General features: G+C 44.2%; 1 protein-coding gene across 1 annotated transcript in view; it reads left to right on the forward strand.

Annotated features, from left to right (window-relative positions):
* Nucleotides 1–13,834, forward strand: part of LOC137421138 (myosin-binding protein C, cardiac-type-like) — a 146,710-nt gene extending 132,876 nt beyond the window's left edge. The window contains exons 24-28 of the mRNA XM_068106888.2: nucleotides 3,934–4,073; nucleotides 4,997–5,156; nucleotides 9,661–9,797; nucleotides 12,730–12,916; nucleotides 13,028–13,834. Coding sequence (XP_067962989.2) covers nucleotides 3,934–4,073; nucleotides 4,997–5,156; nucleotides 9,661–9,797; nucleotides 12,730–12,916; nucleotides 13,028–13,038 — 635 coding nt within the window. The 3' untranslated portion in view covers nucleotides 13,039–13,834. The remainder of the gene's footprint in view (nucleotides 1–3,933; nucleotides 4,074–4,996; nucleotides 5,157–9,660; nucleotides 9,798–12,729; nucleotides 12,917–13,027) is intronic.
* The last annotated feature ends 1,542 nt before the right edge of the window (nucleotides 13,835–15,376 follow it).

The raw sequence follows: 15,376 nt of genomic DNA on the forward strand, positions 1-15,376 counted from the left end.
CTGAGATATCGCCTGGCCAAACAAACAAGAAAGAAAACAAGAAAGAATACAAACAAGTACACATACATTCAAAGTACACCGCCCCCATGCCAAATAATTAAATATTATACAGCGCGGCATTGCCGCAGTTCAGCTCATAGAGAGGTGTACGCTAATTGATTGATTAATTGTATAATTAAAATCAATAAAAGATTATCACAAAATATTTTCATTATCAATTGGCTAATCGCATAACTAAACCACTACTGCTTCATCCGAAGATGTATCCTTTAGAAATTTAATTAAATAAGTCATTAATAAAAAATTTAATAATTAATTGCTTAATCAATAAATAATTAATCGATTAATCAATAAATAATTAATCGATTAAATGATTAATCAATAAATCAAAAATATCCTTGATAGCCACATCACTTGGTCACTGTCATGTCCAAATATTAGCTTCCCAGCTCAAAAGGTGCCTGAGATATTGGCCAAATGAGAAAGAAAAGAAATAAATGATTAATAATGAAAATAAATAAATAATAATCATTAAAAAATTAAATTATCAATCAATTCGGTCACAGAACACATAAACCACCACCATTTCATCAGAATCTGTAACTGGGGAATTATTTTTTTAAAGTAATTAATCGAATAATTAAATAATTAATCGATACATTGATTAATTGATTAATCAATAAATCAAAAATATCCTTGATAGCCACATCACTTGGTCACTCATGTCCAAATATTAGCTTCCGAACTCAAAAGGTGCCTGAGATATTGGCCAAATGAGAAAGAAGATAAATAAATGATTAATAATGAAAATAAATAAATAATAATCATCAAAAAATTAAATTATTAATCAATTCGGTCAGAGAACACATAAACCACCACCATTTCATCAGAATCTGTAACTTTAAAAAAAAGAATTTTTTTTGTCATTAATCAAATAATTAAATAATTAATCGATTAATTGATTAATTAATAAATCAAAAATAGCCTTTGCAGCCAAATCACCTGGTCATTGGCATGTCCAAATATGAGCTTCCTAACTCAAAAGGTGCCTGAGTTAATGGTCAGAAGAGAAATGAAATTTAATTAATTAAATAAGTACTTAATTAATCGCTAATAATTAAATAACTCATCAATTAATTGATTAATCAAAAAACAAAAAATACCGTTTTTGACAAAGGACTTGCTCACTATTGTGCCGAAATTTCAGCTTCCTAGCTCAAAGGATGGCTGAGATATCGCCTGGACAAACAAACAAACAAACAAGAAAGAAAGAAAGCAAGAAAACAAACAACCAGAGTGAAAACTGAGTACTCTCTTTCAGCGTGCGTCACTGCCGAGCCCCCTTCGGTGCCCAGCAATGACGATTTTCAATGCCTGGAGATGGCATAGGAAAGGAGCGGTGTACAACAAACAAGAAAGCAAGAAAGCAAGAAAACAACGAGAGTGAAAACTGAGTACTCCCTTTCAGCGTGCGTCACTGCCGAGCCCCCTTCGGTGCCCGGCAATGACGTTTCGCAATGCCTGGAGATGGCATCGGAAAGGTGCGGTGTACAACAAACAAGAAAGAAAACAAGAAAGAAAACAAACAAACAACCAGAGTGAAAACTGAGTACTCCCTTTCAGCGTGCGTCACTGCCGAGCCCCATTCGGTGCCCGGCAATGACGTTTTGCAATGCCTGGAGATGGCATAGGAAAGGTGCGGTGTACAACAAGAAAGCAAGAAAACAAACAACCAGAGTGAAAACTGAGTACTCTCTTTCAGCGTGCGTCACTGCCGAGCCCCCTTCGGTGCCCAGCAATGACGATTTGCAATGCCTGGAGATGGCATAGGAAAGGAGCGGTGTACAACAAACAAGAAAGCCGAGCCCCATTCGGTGCCCGGCAATGACGTTTTGCAATGCCTGGAGATGGCATAGGAAAGGTGCGGTGTACAACAAGAAAGCAAGAAAACAAACAACCAGAGTGAAAACTGAGTACTCTCTTTCAGCGTGCGTCACTGCCGAGCCCCCTTCGGTGCCCAGCAATGACGATTTGCAATGCCTGGAGATGGCATAGGAAAGGAGCGGTGTACAACAAACAAGAAAGCAAGAAAGCAAGAAAACAACGAGAGTGAAAACTGAGTACTCCCTTTCAGCGTGCGTCACTGCCGAGCCCCCTTCGGTGCCCGGCAATGACGTTTCGCAATGCCTGGAGATGGCATCGGAAAGGTGCGGTGTACAACAAACAAGAAAGAAAACAAGAAAGAAAACAAACAAACAACCAGAGTGAAAACTGAGTACTCCCTTTCAGCGTGCGTCACTGCCGAGCCCCCTTCGGTGCCCGGCAATGACGTTTTGCAATGCCTGGAGATGGCATAGGAAAGGTGCGGTGTACAACAAGAAAGCAAGAAAACAAACAACCAGAGTGAAAACTGAGTACTCCCTTTCAGCGTGCGTCACTGCCAAGCCCCCTTCGGTGCCCGGCAATGACTTTTTGCAATGCCTGGAGATGGCATAGGAAAGGTGCGGTGTACAAAAATGAAGGTGTGCAGAAAGCCTGGAAATATGGGTTATTTTATTATCTTGCCAAAACGAAGTTTTTGCAAGATGTATTAGTCAGCTTGTATGTTTGTTATCTTGCCAAAACGAAGTTTTTGCAAGATGTATTAGTCAGCTTGTATGTTTGTTTTTTTTGTTTGTTTGTTTGTGGTTAATCATTTTTTTTTCACGTTTAGATCACTCTGTAGACCACAGTTATTATTGGAAACTCCTGTAACTTCGCATATCAGAGTCCTATAGAGATACCCTTCAGCACACAAAATTTTGAAGGTCAAGGTCAAAGGTCAAGGTCACTTTGCGGTCAATCATGGAGGTCAACGAAACCCTTATTTTTTGAGTAACTTTGATCGGATCGTCTCCAAACTTCATGGGAATCTAGTATATGGTCCGGCGCTCAGCTGATTAGTTTTTGGTGGCGATCGGCCTTGACCTTCATGGTTAGCGCTGGAGGTCGAAAATTATTGACCCCAAGGTCAAATTTTGAAATCGTAGGTACCATATCGAGTAATACCTCATATGAATGCCCTTGATGAGTGCTTCCCAGATCTGTAAACAGTTTGACGCTATGACGTCATTTGATGACGTCATGACGAAAAAACGGAATTTTCATGAAAAAATTATTTCCTCAGTTCTCATCAAAATCTTTCAATATTTCATGTGCGTTGGTCATGAAGACATACTATTCACCATACGAAATTATTAAGGTCAAGGTCAAATGGCAAGATACGGTTCACCCTGTGGGTGACATATGTTTATTTGTTTGTTTTTTTGTTTGTGGTTAATCATTTTTTTTTCACGTTTAGATCACTCTGTAGACCACAGTTATTATTGGAAACTCCTGTAACTTCGCATATCAGAGTCCTATAGAGATACCCTTCAGCACACAAAATTTTGAAGGTCAAGGTCAAAGGTCAAGGTCACTTTGTGGTCAATCATGGAGGTCGACGAAACACTAATTTTTTGAGTAACTTTGATCGGATCGTCTCCAAACTTCATGGGAATCTAGTATATGGTCCGGCGCTCAGCTGATTAGTTTTTGGTGGCGATCGGCCTTGACCTTCATGGTTAGCGCTGGAGGTCGAAAATTATTGACCCCAAGGTCAAATTTTGAAATCGTAGGTACCATATCGAGTAATACCTCATATGAATGCCCTTGATGAGTGCTTCCCAGATCTGTAAACAGTTTGACGCTATGACGTCATTTGATGACGTCATGACGAAAAAACGGAATTTTCACATTTTGGCAAGATACGGTTCACCCTGTGGGTGACATATGTTCATTTTTATTTTACCAGGAGGGGATAATTGGGAGAACATTTTTGTTCTGGTGGACCTGAAGGATGTATAGCTCTGGCATCACATGTGCTCCAGCGTTGATACCGTCCGTCCCTCCCAGAACGACCGTCGCCTCCCCGTGCAGTCACAGTGGAGGAGGTGTGGAGCAGCAATGTGTCGCTCTCCTGGCAGCCACCGATAGACGATGGCAATGCCGAGCTGGCAGGATATTCCGTGCAGAAAGCAGATAGCAAGTCTATGGTAAGTCTTCGACCAAAGGGGATTTGTGTGTAGTTTGGTGCTCTCCTCTTCTTCCCTTTGTAAGGGGTGAGGTCCGATGGCACCAAGCTCCTGCCCTGCCTTGACCACGACACTCCTCCACTCCCTTCTCTCCTCAGCCAACTCTCTCCATTCACCAACCACCCTCACCTTCCTGATATCCCTCTTCACACAATCCTCCCATCTCAACCGTGGTCTACCTTAAAATTCCTCCTACCTTGCTCCTTCAACGCATCTGCTCTCTTTACCCTTCTTTCTTCCCCTTTCCACACCAAATGTCCAGCCCATTTCACCAATCTCCTCCATCAGTTCATCCATTCTCCTTCTATCCATCCTCTTCACTCCCGTGATCCTCCTGACCAAGTTGTTCTCCCAGTATATGCATCATATATATTTTATAAGCACAAAGAGTCCTCATGATCTGTAATAATGATACCCAAAGCATCTGATGGATGACGGTGTTGTGGCTGCATTCGCTACATCCTCCATAACTTGAGGGATACAGACTTGCATGAAAACATCACCCTGAGTACATTTAACTATGACGTCATGATTGTAAAGAGGTGCTTTTCATAATGTTTGGTCAACAACAGCATCTCTGCATCCTCTTTTTTATATAGTGCTATGTGTCTGTGTGTGTGTCTGTGTGTGTCTGTGTCTGTGTCTGTTTTTCTGTGTGTGTGTGTGTGTGTGTCCGTGTGCATGTTTGTGTGTGTCTGTCTGTCTGTCTGTGTATGTGTCTGTCTGTCTGTCTGTGTGTGTTTTTTCTTTAAATCACTCATTGTATGCGTCCTCCTCGCTCATCGTCACCATCTAACCCCAACTCTGCCATTTTCCTTAAGTCGGTACAGAATAAATTGTGTGCGCCCCAAGTCCAAAGACCTGTTACCCACCCCCTTGCCCAGGAATGGTTCACGGTATTCGAGCGGTATCGCCGCACGCACTGCGTCGTGTCAGACCTGGTACTTGGCAACGCGTACTTCTTCCGAGTGTTCTCTGAGAACGTGTGCGGCCTTAGTGAGACGGCTTGCACCTCCAAAGACAGCGCATACATCCAAAAATCCGGTAAACACCATCGCAATGACTGTGATCTGAAGGTGTTGACTTCCTTTTCCCATGAGCAGTTACTACACCTCCGATCAACGAGCGGAATCGATTTTTAATTGATTTTTGCCAATGCTCTCGTTAGGTTCTTATGTATTCGTGTGAGAAAAGAGAGATCCAAGACGTTCGGTTTCCGGGTCCTGTACTTTGTTGCTCCACCACGGTTCTTTTCCCCATGACCACCAAGTACCAACCCCCTTCCCTATTCCCTCTCCCTTCCCCCTCCACTGGACGATCTGGAGCCAGAAATAACCGACATATGAACCAGAGCTAAAGCATATTAACATATCAATAAATCAAAGGGAAATGATTCGGCTATAATCTAAAACCTTCTGCCATCTTGAATGTCTTCTCTCTGATCCAGTAACTCAGTTTCCCCATTGCCTTGTGATGGTCAATTGGTCCTCTGGTTGCCCGGCACTGATCTGGTGAGTTGCCTGGTACTGGTAGAGGTCAGGTGACTCCACAGCTCCTGGTCGGGCCATGGTCTTTTATCTCCGCTACCGTATGCGTTGGAACCATTGAGCCACCCAAGCTCTACGCCGATAGGCGACCATGTGACCGATATAATTAGGCTGAGCAAACCTGGATGAAGGTCATGTAACTCGGTTATCTAGCGATATGGAGACTGCGACCAATCCACCTTTAACCAGACATATTTATGACCACCAGCTGAAGCCATCATGGCAAACGAAAATCACAACCAGCGGTTGCGTGACTGATGAGGTGAAGGTGTGGCGTCACACAGCAGCTGTTAATTAACGCACTCTCTCTTAGTGATTAGTCACAGCATCTGCATCTCAACACCGTGCCCTTTTATTACCTCGTGGAGATATGTCATCAGTGACGCGCTGTGCCCCTCCCATCTCGCTCTCCATTGGCTGAGGGTTCCGGCCAGTGGGTGGCGGTGAACTCCTCCTCGCACCTCCCCCTCCCCCTACCCCTACCCCCCTCTCCCCTTCCCATCTTACGAGGACTTGCTTTTTAGCATTGAGGATGACATTTCCCGCTTTAACTGGGCATTGCGGCCTGCAAAACACTAAAAAGAGACATATAAGACAGATAACAAGGGATAAGAACATTTGATATCGGCTCACAGGGATGAGGATTTTTACACACACACATTAGAATGGGTTTGACGTTTCTACCTAAACAAAATGCATATTTGATGTCACATTAATTAATTATATGCTTATCCTAAAAACTTACTAATGAAATATCTACGCTATATTAAGCATTTATTGACACATAGGAGTCATTTCCACAACACTATTATGTTGTGTACCACTCGCAAAGGTGCCCGGTGTTGCCGGGCAATGCGGTGTTGCTTAGTGATAGGAATATTAAGAGAGGAGAGGGAGCAGAGGGGGCAGGGGGGGAGCGGAGGGGCATGGAGGGGGAGGGATGAGTGAGGGGAGAGAGAGAGGAGTGGGGAAAGGCCGGGGGGTGGGGGAGGGATGTGGAGGGTGAGGGGAGAGGAGGGGGTTAGGGGAGGTGACGGGAGGTTGACAGGAGGATCAGAGGAGGGTGAGGGGATTAGGGGAGGGTGAGGAGAGGAGAGGGAAGGGGAAAGGAACAGATATGAGTGCCGCCATATTTGTCAGAATGCACAATTTCAAGCAGTTATTCTGCCCTCAGGGCATCGCAGCATGAATGCTGATTCTCATAGTTTTTCTCATTCTTACTTTGCCCTCAGGGAATTAATTAATCTGTCCAAGTACTGCTAAACAGAAGGGTTTTAAAATTGATAAAATGCGATTTGTGTCCTGCAGTGTTCAAGTATATAATTCAATTTTTAAAGGTCGGAGCAAAGAAATTCTATAGTTCACCGCCGTTGATGCAGTGTCTTATACACCACCTTATTTAACAGGTTACATTAGTTATTCGTGCCTGGTGTTTGTTTCCTTTATGACGTCGTTACAAACAGTAAGTTTCCTGTTTGGAATGATTTTCAATTTTGTTTGAAAAATAATGATCTCACTCCTCTTTCAGCATGCTCGATCCTGATAAATTTAGAGACAAAGTAATGAAAACCTACAGGTTTGTTTTCCGATTCGTGTTTAAAATCAAACATTCAATTTAAATCAATTTAAAGACAGACAGAAGTGAACCAATTGCTTAACCGCACTTTTAACGTCACGTGTGTGGGCCTATAATCCAACTGTTGTTAACTTGTTGTTGTTTTTTTAAACATAATTTATTAGTTAGAGTTGACCTGTCATTCGGGTCGAACTTTTCGGTGAACAAAGGTTATTACGGTCGTGAGAGTCTGGTTGGAGATATTATTTATTTATTTTTGTATGCAGGATCGGGGCTCGTGAAAGAGCTAACATTAATCACACAAAGAATCAAACAGACACACAAAACATATAATAAGGGTAGCGGTAGACAAGATGGGGAGAGAGGGGGAAGGACACAAACACAACATTTGAGAGATTTTGGCAGTTTAACCATAAGAGGGTTGCTGGCAGATCTTGTGCGACCTGTAGGAATATTTGGGGGACAAAGCACAGAGAGAGCTGGGGGAGCAAGGCCGGAGAGGAGTCGGTAGAAGACAGAAAGACGACCAACCTGCCTGCGGTGAGTGAGTGAAAGGCCCTCGGAGATAGCGTCATCGCGGGAGATTCCGATGATTCTGAACGCTTTGGTTTCAACAGCGTGAAGCCGAGCTAGGTGTGAGGCAGGAGCACCGGCCCATAGGGGAGAGACGTATTCCATTGAGCTGCGGATGAAAGCCTTGTATGTGGTGAGGAGCTCAGGTGTGCCAAGGAAGGACTTCGCACGACGGAGGATGCCCAGTCGGCGACTGGCTTTGCAGGCCAGCTTGGAAATGTGGTTTTCCCAAGAAAGATCATGGCAGATAGTGAGACCCAAAAGCTTGAGTGACAGAACTTCTTGGAGAGGATTGTTGAGAAAGTAGATGGGAGGGTTGTCCAGTCGATCTTTTCGGAGAGACGAAGTAAGAGTGTGAGATTTGTCAGGATTGAAACACATGATGAAAGACTTAAGACAAGATGACAAGATGAAAGACAAGAAAAGACAAGATGAAAACTTTCATTCGTTTTGTTCATTGTGAGTTCCTTCCTGGAATAAAACAAACGTACTTGATTGTGACTCGAACCTAATTTTAACAATTCGTGATACGCACACAATCAAATGGAATCCGTATGTTGGTATCTGGTAGCATGACCTTTGGCATCACATGGTGCTTTGACCCATGAAGGTGTTGGATCGATGATATTCCGTACCACAGACTGATTCAGATTCTGCCAAATATGGAGTAGATTTTGTTGCAGATCTTGTACTTGGTAGAGATCAGGTTCTCCGCCTTTTCCTTAATACACAAGACTTCCTCTCACCACTGTACCAGTTAGGAATTTTGCCTGCGTATGGATCACATTTTCTGTAGGAAAGTGGTGTCACATGTATGTCCAGAACCACCTGTGCCAGGAAGAGAATGAATGGGCTGCAGCTTCTGCCCTGGGTACCACAAAGCCCTCACATGAACGCCATCCAACATTCAGGAGAACCCAATCTCTGTCATAATAATCTGCAAAAAAATCTATTCCATATTTGGCAAAATCTTGGTGAGACTGTGATTATATCCTCGATCCGATCCGATGATACAGGACACCATCGATCGGATGCCCTCACAGCACTCATTGTATGATGCCAAAGGTCATGCTACTGGGTAGCAACATATGGAGTTCACGTGATAGTATTCACAACATGGATTATAAAGTTACTCGTAAAAAGCCCGTGCAGCCGCGTGAGCGTGCCAAAGTCTGAAGCCTCGGCCTAGTGTCAGGTGTGCTCATATAATCGTTATTTTTTAGACATCCTACAGACGTAAATGAACACTCGTTTGACTCTGCGTACGTTGCTCAACACGTGCAGCCAATTTCACCTCCCTGCACCTTGTATTTATTGTGATTATTTAAAAACCGCTTCTGTACACCGCCCTTGAGGCTCGGTTTGCAAGCCACCGTCTACATTTCCAATAGAAGAGACATAATTACCCCTTTAATGGAAAATGTTTTTCGAGTTTGTTTTGTCCTCAACAAGACCGATAGTCTCACAACGGCATAGTCGAGCTTGGTTCTGCTGAGTGGAGGATCTGCTTGCCCCCTGTCATGTGACCAGATCCTCAGCCCTGATTGGTCGGCATTTGTGAGACATACATACATACACCGGATGGACAGACAAACGCTGTTCCAGATTGCCCTACGGACTACAAAGTAAAAATAGACCGTAGTGAACACACATTTGTATTGAAAGATTGGCCTTTAAAACCTACTCTTATGAACGGGGACAGACAAACACACAAGCGGACATGTTTTATATGGTAGATCATTTGTTTACAATCAGGAGCGTTGCTTTTATTTTGGCAATGCATTGTAGGTTTGTTTAGTCCATGCTTTATTCCCAAGCACACCTGCTAATCTCTCACCCGACCCTCTCGCAGGTTTGGCGTACAAGCGCCCGGTGTTCCAGGAGCGAGACCCGTCTGAGCCTACACGGTTCTCTCACCCCCTTGTAGACGTGGTGTCTGTGGCTGGATACAACGCTACACTAAGCTGCTGTGTCAGGGGAAACCCGAAGGTTCTAACATCACCCTCGGTCCCCAAAACAAACACAACCCACTTGTCTTGGTTTGGGCATCGATAGGTGGGGGACGGCAGGGAACATGTGATTCGAGTCGCAGCCGCTCCGCATCGCGTACTGCTCCATAGCATGCACGGACCGACAGTTGAGAGCACTAGCTAACAACACGTGATAGATTTCTAGTTTCATCAACATTGTTATCCTCATCCTCATAATCATCATCACACTAAAATATGCAATTTGGTTTGTTGTCTTTGGTCGATTTGGCCGTTAATAGTTCTCCAATGTCAAATCTCAATCAAACTTGGCAGGGGAACAAAAGGGTCCGTCACAACTCATAAGGCAAAGGTTGTAGCTAATAGGTCCTCCCCCGCCCCCCGGGGTATTCCGAAAGAGGGGCTTAATACAAACTATCGTTTGGAGAGTGTATGATGAGAGGCCTTCCCTCTCCATCGTTTCCTCCTTCATTTTATATTTTCACACATTATTTTCTGTCTCTAATGTTGCTTTAGACTCACCTGTAACAGATCTGGAGGAATTCCGATGTTTCATTTGCTTTTGATGTCTTGGAAAATCGTTGTCATCTTGGAGCGTCGCTCCATGTGCAGCTGCTGTTCTCACCACATGCTCACCTGATTGGATTTTTAGGTCGCTAGAAACACTCCGAGAGCAGCCTGGTGTAGGGGTTTTGGGGGATAGTAGGGGAGGTGGGTCTAATATATTTTGGACCGTGTCAAATAATCCCTCCTGTTTGCAGCAGGGGTCAGTAAACCACTTGCACTGTGGCACGTGTACAGGTGGAAAGCGTAAGCGCCACCAACCCCCTCGTAGGGGAGGTTTTTTTTTCATGCCCATGACCTAGCCCCTGGGTTTTACCAACCCGTAGGCAGAATTTGGTGGAGATCTGCCCAGCCGTGCTTTTTCCTATGATTTTCAGACGTACATGTACATACACATACAGACGTATACACAAAATTGCCTTGTTTAATATAGTAGGATTTCACTGTTGTTCCTATTCCTTTCCATTGTTCCTATTCCTTTCCATTGTACTTGTTCCTATTCCTTTACTTTTTTGGATGTAACGGTACACTCAATAAAGTTGCCCCCATCGCCTTAAATTTTTTTACAGAAAGGGTAGCAGCAAGTGGCCATAAATCCCAAATTGCTCACAATCCCAAATTTTCCTGGGCCCACCTAACGGCCCTGTGGACCCCACACCATATTGCTTTGGCTTACATGTCTCCCCTCCACCTCCACCTCCACTTTTCCATAGTGATGAACAACCCAGTCTTGGTTCTGGTCTTGCTTCCCTCCATACTTAGTTCCATTTTGACATTCATCTCCAGCATTAGACTTACCAGTTCTACTCAACATTCATCCATCCATTATCTTCACATGATTATATCAATGCTTTCCTCCGTCACCGTAGGTGGATGGAGGTTATGTTTTCACACCTGTCTTTTTTTTTGTCTGTGAGCAGGATATCTCAAAATCTTTGGTGGACAGTTTGGACGAAATTTGGTGGACAGTTTGGGTGTGTGACAATGATGAATTGATTCGATTTTGGTGAAGATCCAAATCCGACCCCGATAATTTTGAAGTGATTCTTCCCCATGGAAAGACAATGCCAAAGCGATACATAGCAGGATATTTCAAAAAGTTGTGGACGGATTATGACAAAACGTGGTGGACGAGTTGGTTAGGTGACAAGAACAAGCCGATTAGATTTTGGTTCATGTCGGATCTAGATCCGGCCTATCAGTGGATACAAAATGTAAACTATTCAGCCTGGCGGAGGTATGCTCTCTACCTAATGCCGTTGTAGTTACCCTCGCCAGAGGAGAGGGTATTGCATTTGAGTCCGTTTCTTTGTCTGTTTGTCCACACAGAATAAATATGATTTTCTCTGCAACCGTTGGTCCGATTGACAGGACATTTTCACCATAGGTGCAACTCCACCTGTAGAATGTTTTAATGATAATTATGACGTCATAGGTCACGTGGTTCGGCCGCCATCTTGGAAAAACCGAAAAACTTTGCACCTATATATCTCCGAAAGCGCTCAATAGAAAAAAAAAATCAGACATGGCTCATTGTAAAGAACTCTCCATTGGGGAATAAAATATGTCAATGATGATGTCATAGGTGCCTCCATTATGACGTCATCATTCGACAAGTACAAAACTTCTTCCGATCAAGATGAAATTTCTTGAGCATCCTGTACGCATAAATTGGTGGAGAAAAAAATATTGATGTCATAGGTCACGTGGTTCGGCCGCCATCTTGGAAAAACCGAAAAACGTTGCACCTCGATATCTCCGAAAGCGCTGCATAGAAAAAATTGAGACATGGCTCATTGTAAAGAACTCTCCATGGGGAATAAAATATGTTAATGATGATGGCATAGGTGCCTCCATTATGACGTCAGAATTTGACAAGTACAAAATTTCATCTGAAATTTCTTGAGCATAATCTAGGACTAAATTAGTTTAGGAAAAAAAATGATGACGTCAACGGTCATGTGGTTGGGCCGCCATATTTCTTTTAACACAAAAGCCTTAAAAACCACTGAAAATACATCCTGGCCAGGGTTTGCAATCTCTGATTGCTCTTTTCTTTTTTCTTTTTTTCTTTTCTTTTTCTTTTTTTTGTATACTGAATCGAGGCTCGTGAAAGAGCTAACATTTACTTCACAAACAAATCAACCAGACAAACAAAATATATAAAAAGAGGGAGCGGAAAACAAGATGGGGAGAGAAGGGGAAGCACACAAACACAACATTTGAGAGCAGGGAGATGTGTGGAAGGGAGAGGGCTTGGGGGGAGGAGGCGTGGGAAGGGGGGGGGGGGGGATTAACGTGGGAAGGTTGGTATTGTAATTGCTGCATTAACATTTACAATCATTGTTTTTATGCCTTGCTTTTCCCAGCCTAAGGTCATGTGGCTGCGGAATGGTCTAGACATATCTGAAGATCCGAGGTTCCGCATGTTTACCTGCCAGGGCATTTGTACGCTCGAGGTTCGTAAGCCGGCTCCATTCGACGGAGCTCTGTTCACCTGCCGTGCCAACAACAACCTCGGGGAAGACCAGACTGAATGCCGACTCACCGTAAGAGGTAAGGTGTGGAAAACGAGACTCCTGTGACTTGTCAAGTTTACTGTATGTTTTACATCCTCTAGAAACATCATTGTCACCCCACTCATTCTTGCTTTTGTTTATTTTGCAGTTTCCCAATAGAATGCATGGCCTTTTGGGGAAGAGCCATCTTTGATGTCCACTTGCAATGCCGTGGGGGAGATGTTTCAAAACATATCACCACCTGCCAAGAGATCCAGACATGTAACATGTCACCATTTGCCAAGAAATCCCGACACGTAACATGTCACCACCTGCCAAGAGATCCCGACACGTAACATGTCACCACCTGCCAAGAAATCCCGACACGTAACATGTCACCACCTGCCAAGAGATCCTGACCCGTAACATGTCACCACTTGCCAAGAGATCCCGACACGTAACATGTCACCACCTGCCAAGAGATCCCGAGACGTAACATGTCACCACCGACCATGAGATCCTGACATGTAGCATGTCACCACCTGCCAAGAGATCCCGACACATAACATGTAACCACCTGCAAAGAGATCCCGACACGTAACATGTAACCACCTGCAAAGAGATCCCGACACGTAACATGTCACCACCGACCATGAGATCCCGACACGTAGGGCCATGAGAGAACCCCTTACCCCAACACAGTGTCACCTTGGATTCCCCCCTCGCCCCATCCATTGCTTCTGCCTTTGCCACAGAGTTACTCCCTCCACATGGTATCACATGGAGGCACGTCAGAGCCATATTCTGCATGTGCGTTAGTTATTTATGAAAATTGAAACAAGGTATATCAGAGTAAGGTAAGAAAGGTTGTGACAGTGTGACACCCTTATCTATCTGAGGCCCAGCTGAAAGTTTGTCCTGTAGATGAGAAGCTGATGGTCGATATAACATTAAACATCTAATGCAGTGCTTTGTCCATCGTTTCCTCATGTCTACATAATGTGGAGTGGAGCTCTCAATGTTCATGGCCTATGGAAATATGATTAGACTGTATTGACATGTTTCCTGAAGGTGTGCTCCTTAAAGGGGAACTCAAAGGCTCCGACCACCTCGAAACTTGATTCTCTACAAAATAGATATGATGTGTCTTTCTCCGAGTTGTAATTTATAAAGCAGGCAATTTGGCGATTAAAAGTCGAAATCTTCTTCTTCAAGCTAACCGTGACATCACTCTCAGAAGTCGACCGCCATATTCGTATTGTATACGGGTTACATCGTGGTACGATTTAACTCAAGCATTTTTCGATTTTCCTCAAATATGCCATCAATGTATCCTCGGAGGTTTTAGTAATACAAACCGAGATGGTTTCATGTTACATCAATGTCTGAAAGAACCTAAGTTTGCCATGAATTGGACGAGATCTGTCCGACATACCCGAGCGTGGATCAGGCCTACAAAATGTTCGCTCTTGTGCTCGGAACATTTTACAGAGAACTGTTATGAGACAACAGAGATGGTTATATCATGTGGTTATCCACCGCAATTGAGAGAGGATATGCCATCCCCACGATTAGGTGGAATAAACAGCCGTCATTCGTAACTGTAAGACCATCTCTACCGAGCTACCAGCACATGTACACGGGCGATTTGAGTGGTGAACCAAACACCTGTGATGGCCTGCCGGCAACTGATCTCACCTTACCACAACCCCACACTCCCACTTTCGCCTCGACTGGGGTGGGACATCGATACGGCATGACACAGAACAACACAGCACGGACACGATGGTGGGACACGACACAGCACGACCACAGACACAAATTGCGTCCCAGCAAAGTATCAATTGGGACGATTTTGTAACGTAAAGGACACGGGGTCAGCCTGTGAAGGTGGGACAATGCTTTTGTCGCATATTTTGGAAGTGGTATCTGTGCCATGTCCGTGATGTGTCATGTCTGTGTCATATTTCTTCCTTCATTTCATGTCACAAACCTTCCACCGACGCAGTGCCCAGTGACATAAACCTTCCACTGACAGTGTCCAGTGATACAAACCTTCCACCAACGCAGTGCCTAGTGACACAAACCTTCCACCAATGCAGTGCCTAGTGTTACGTGGTCCTCCCGGTAACTACCTGGTCTTGGTGACCCCCGGACCGTGGGAGGGACCCCGCCAGAAAGATATATGGTTTATACGCTTTCGTAACGCAATCAATATGAATTCCGGTCAAGAAGAAACCCCACACCAAGGATCCGGAATAATCAATAATATATTCACTGAGCAATCAACAACCATCAACAATGCACAATCAATATTACAACCATGTGAACTCATCTACACAAACTCTAAGATGGCCATCTTAATCTTATACATTCCTCACGTGAGCCCCACTCCTGACTCCCTCCGTGGTCAATGTCTCTCCTCTCCGCACACGGGCGGTTGAACGAGCCCCGGGCGGACGTGCTCTAAACGTGCCGTCTCGGACAGGGGCCGCGGCTGCAGCGCACCTCCTTGCCA

The sequence above is a fragment of the Myxine glutinosa genome, chromosome 1, assembly GCF_964187855.1.
Source record: "Myxine glutinosa chromosome 1, kmMyxGlut1.1, whole genome shotgun sequence".
NCBI classification, from domain to species: domain Eukaryota; kingdom Metazoa; phylum Chordata; class Myxini; order Myxiniformes; family Myxinidae; genus Myxine; species Myxine glutinosa.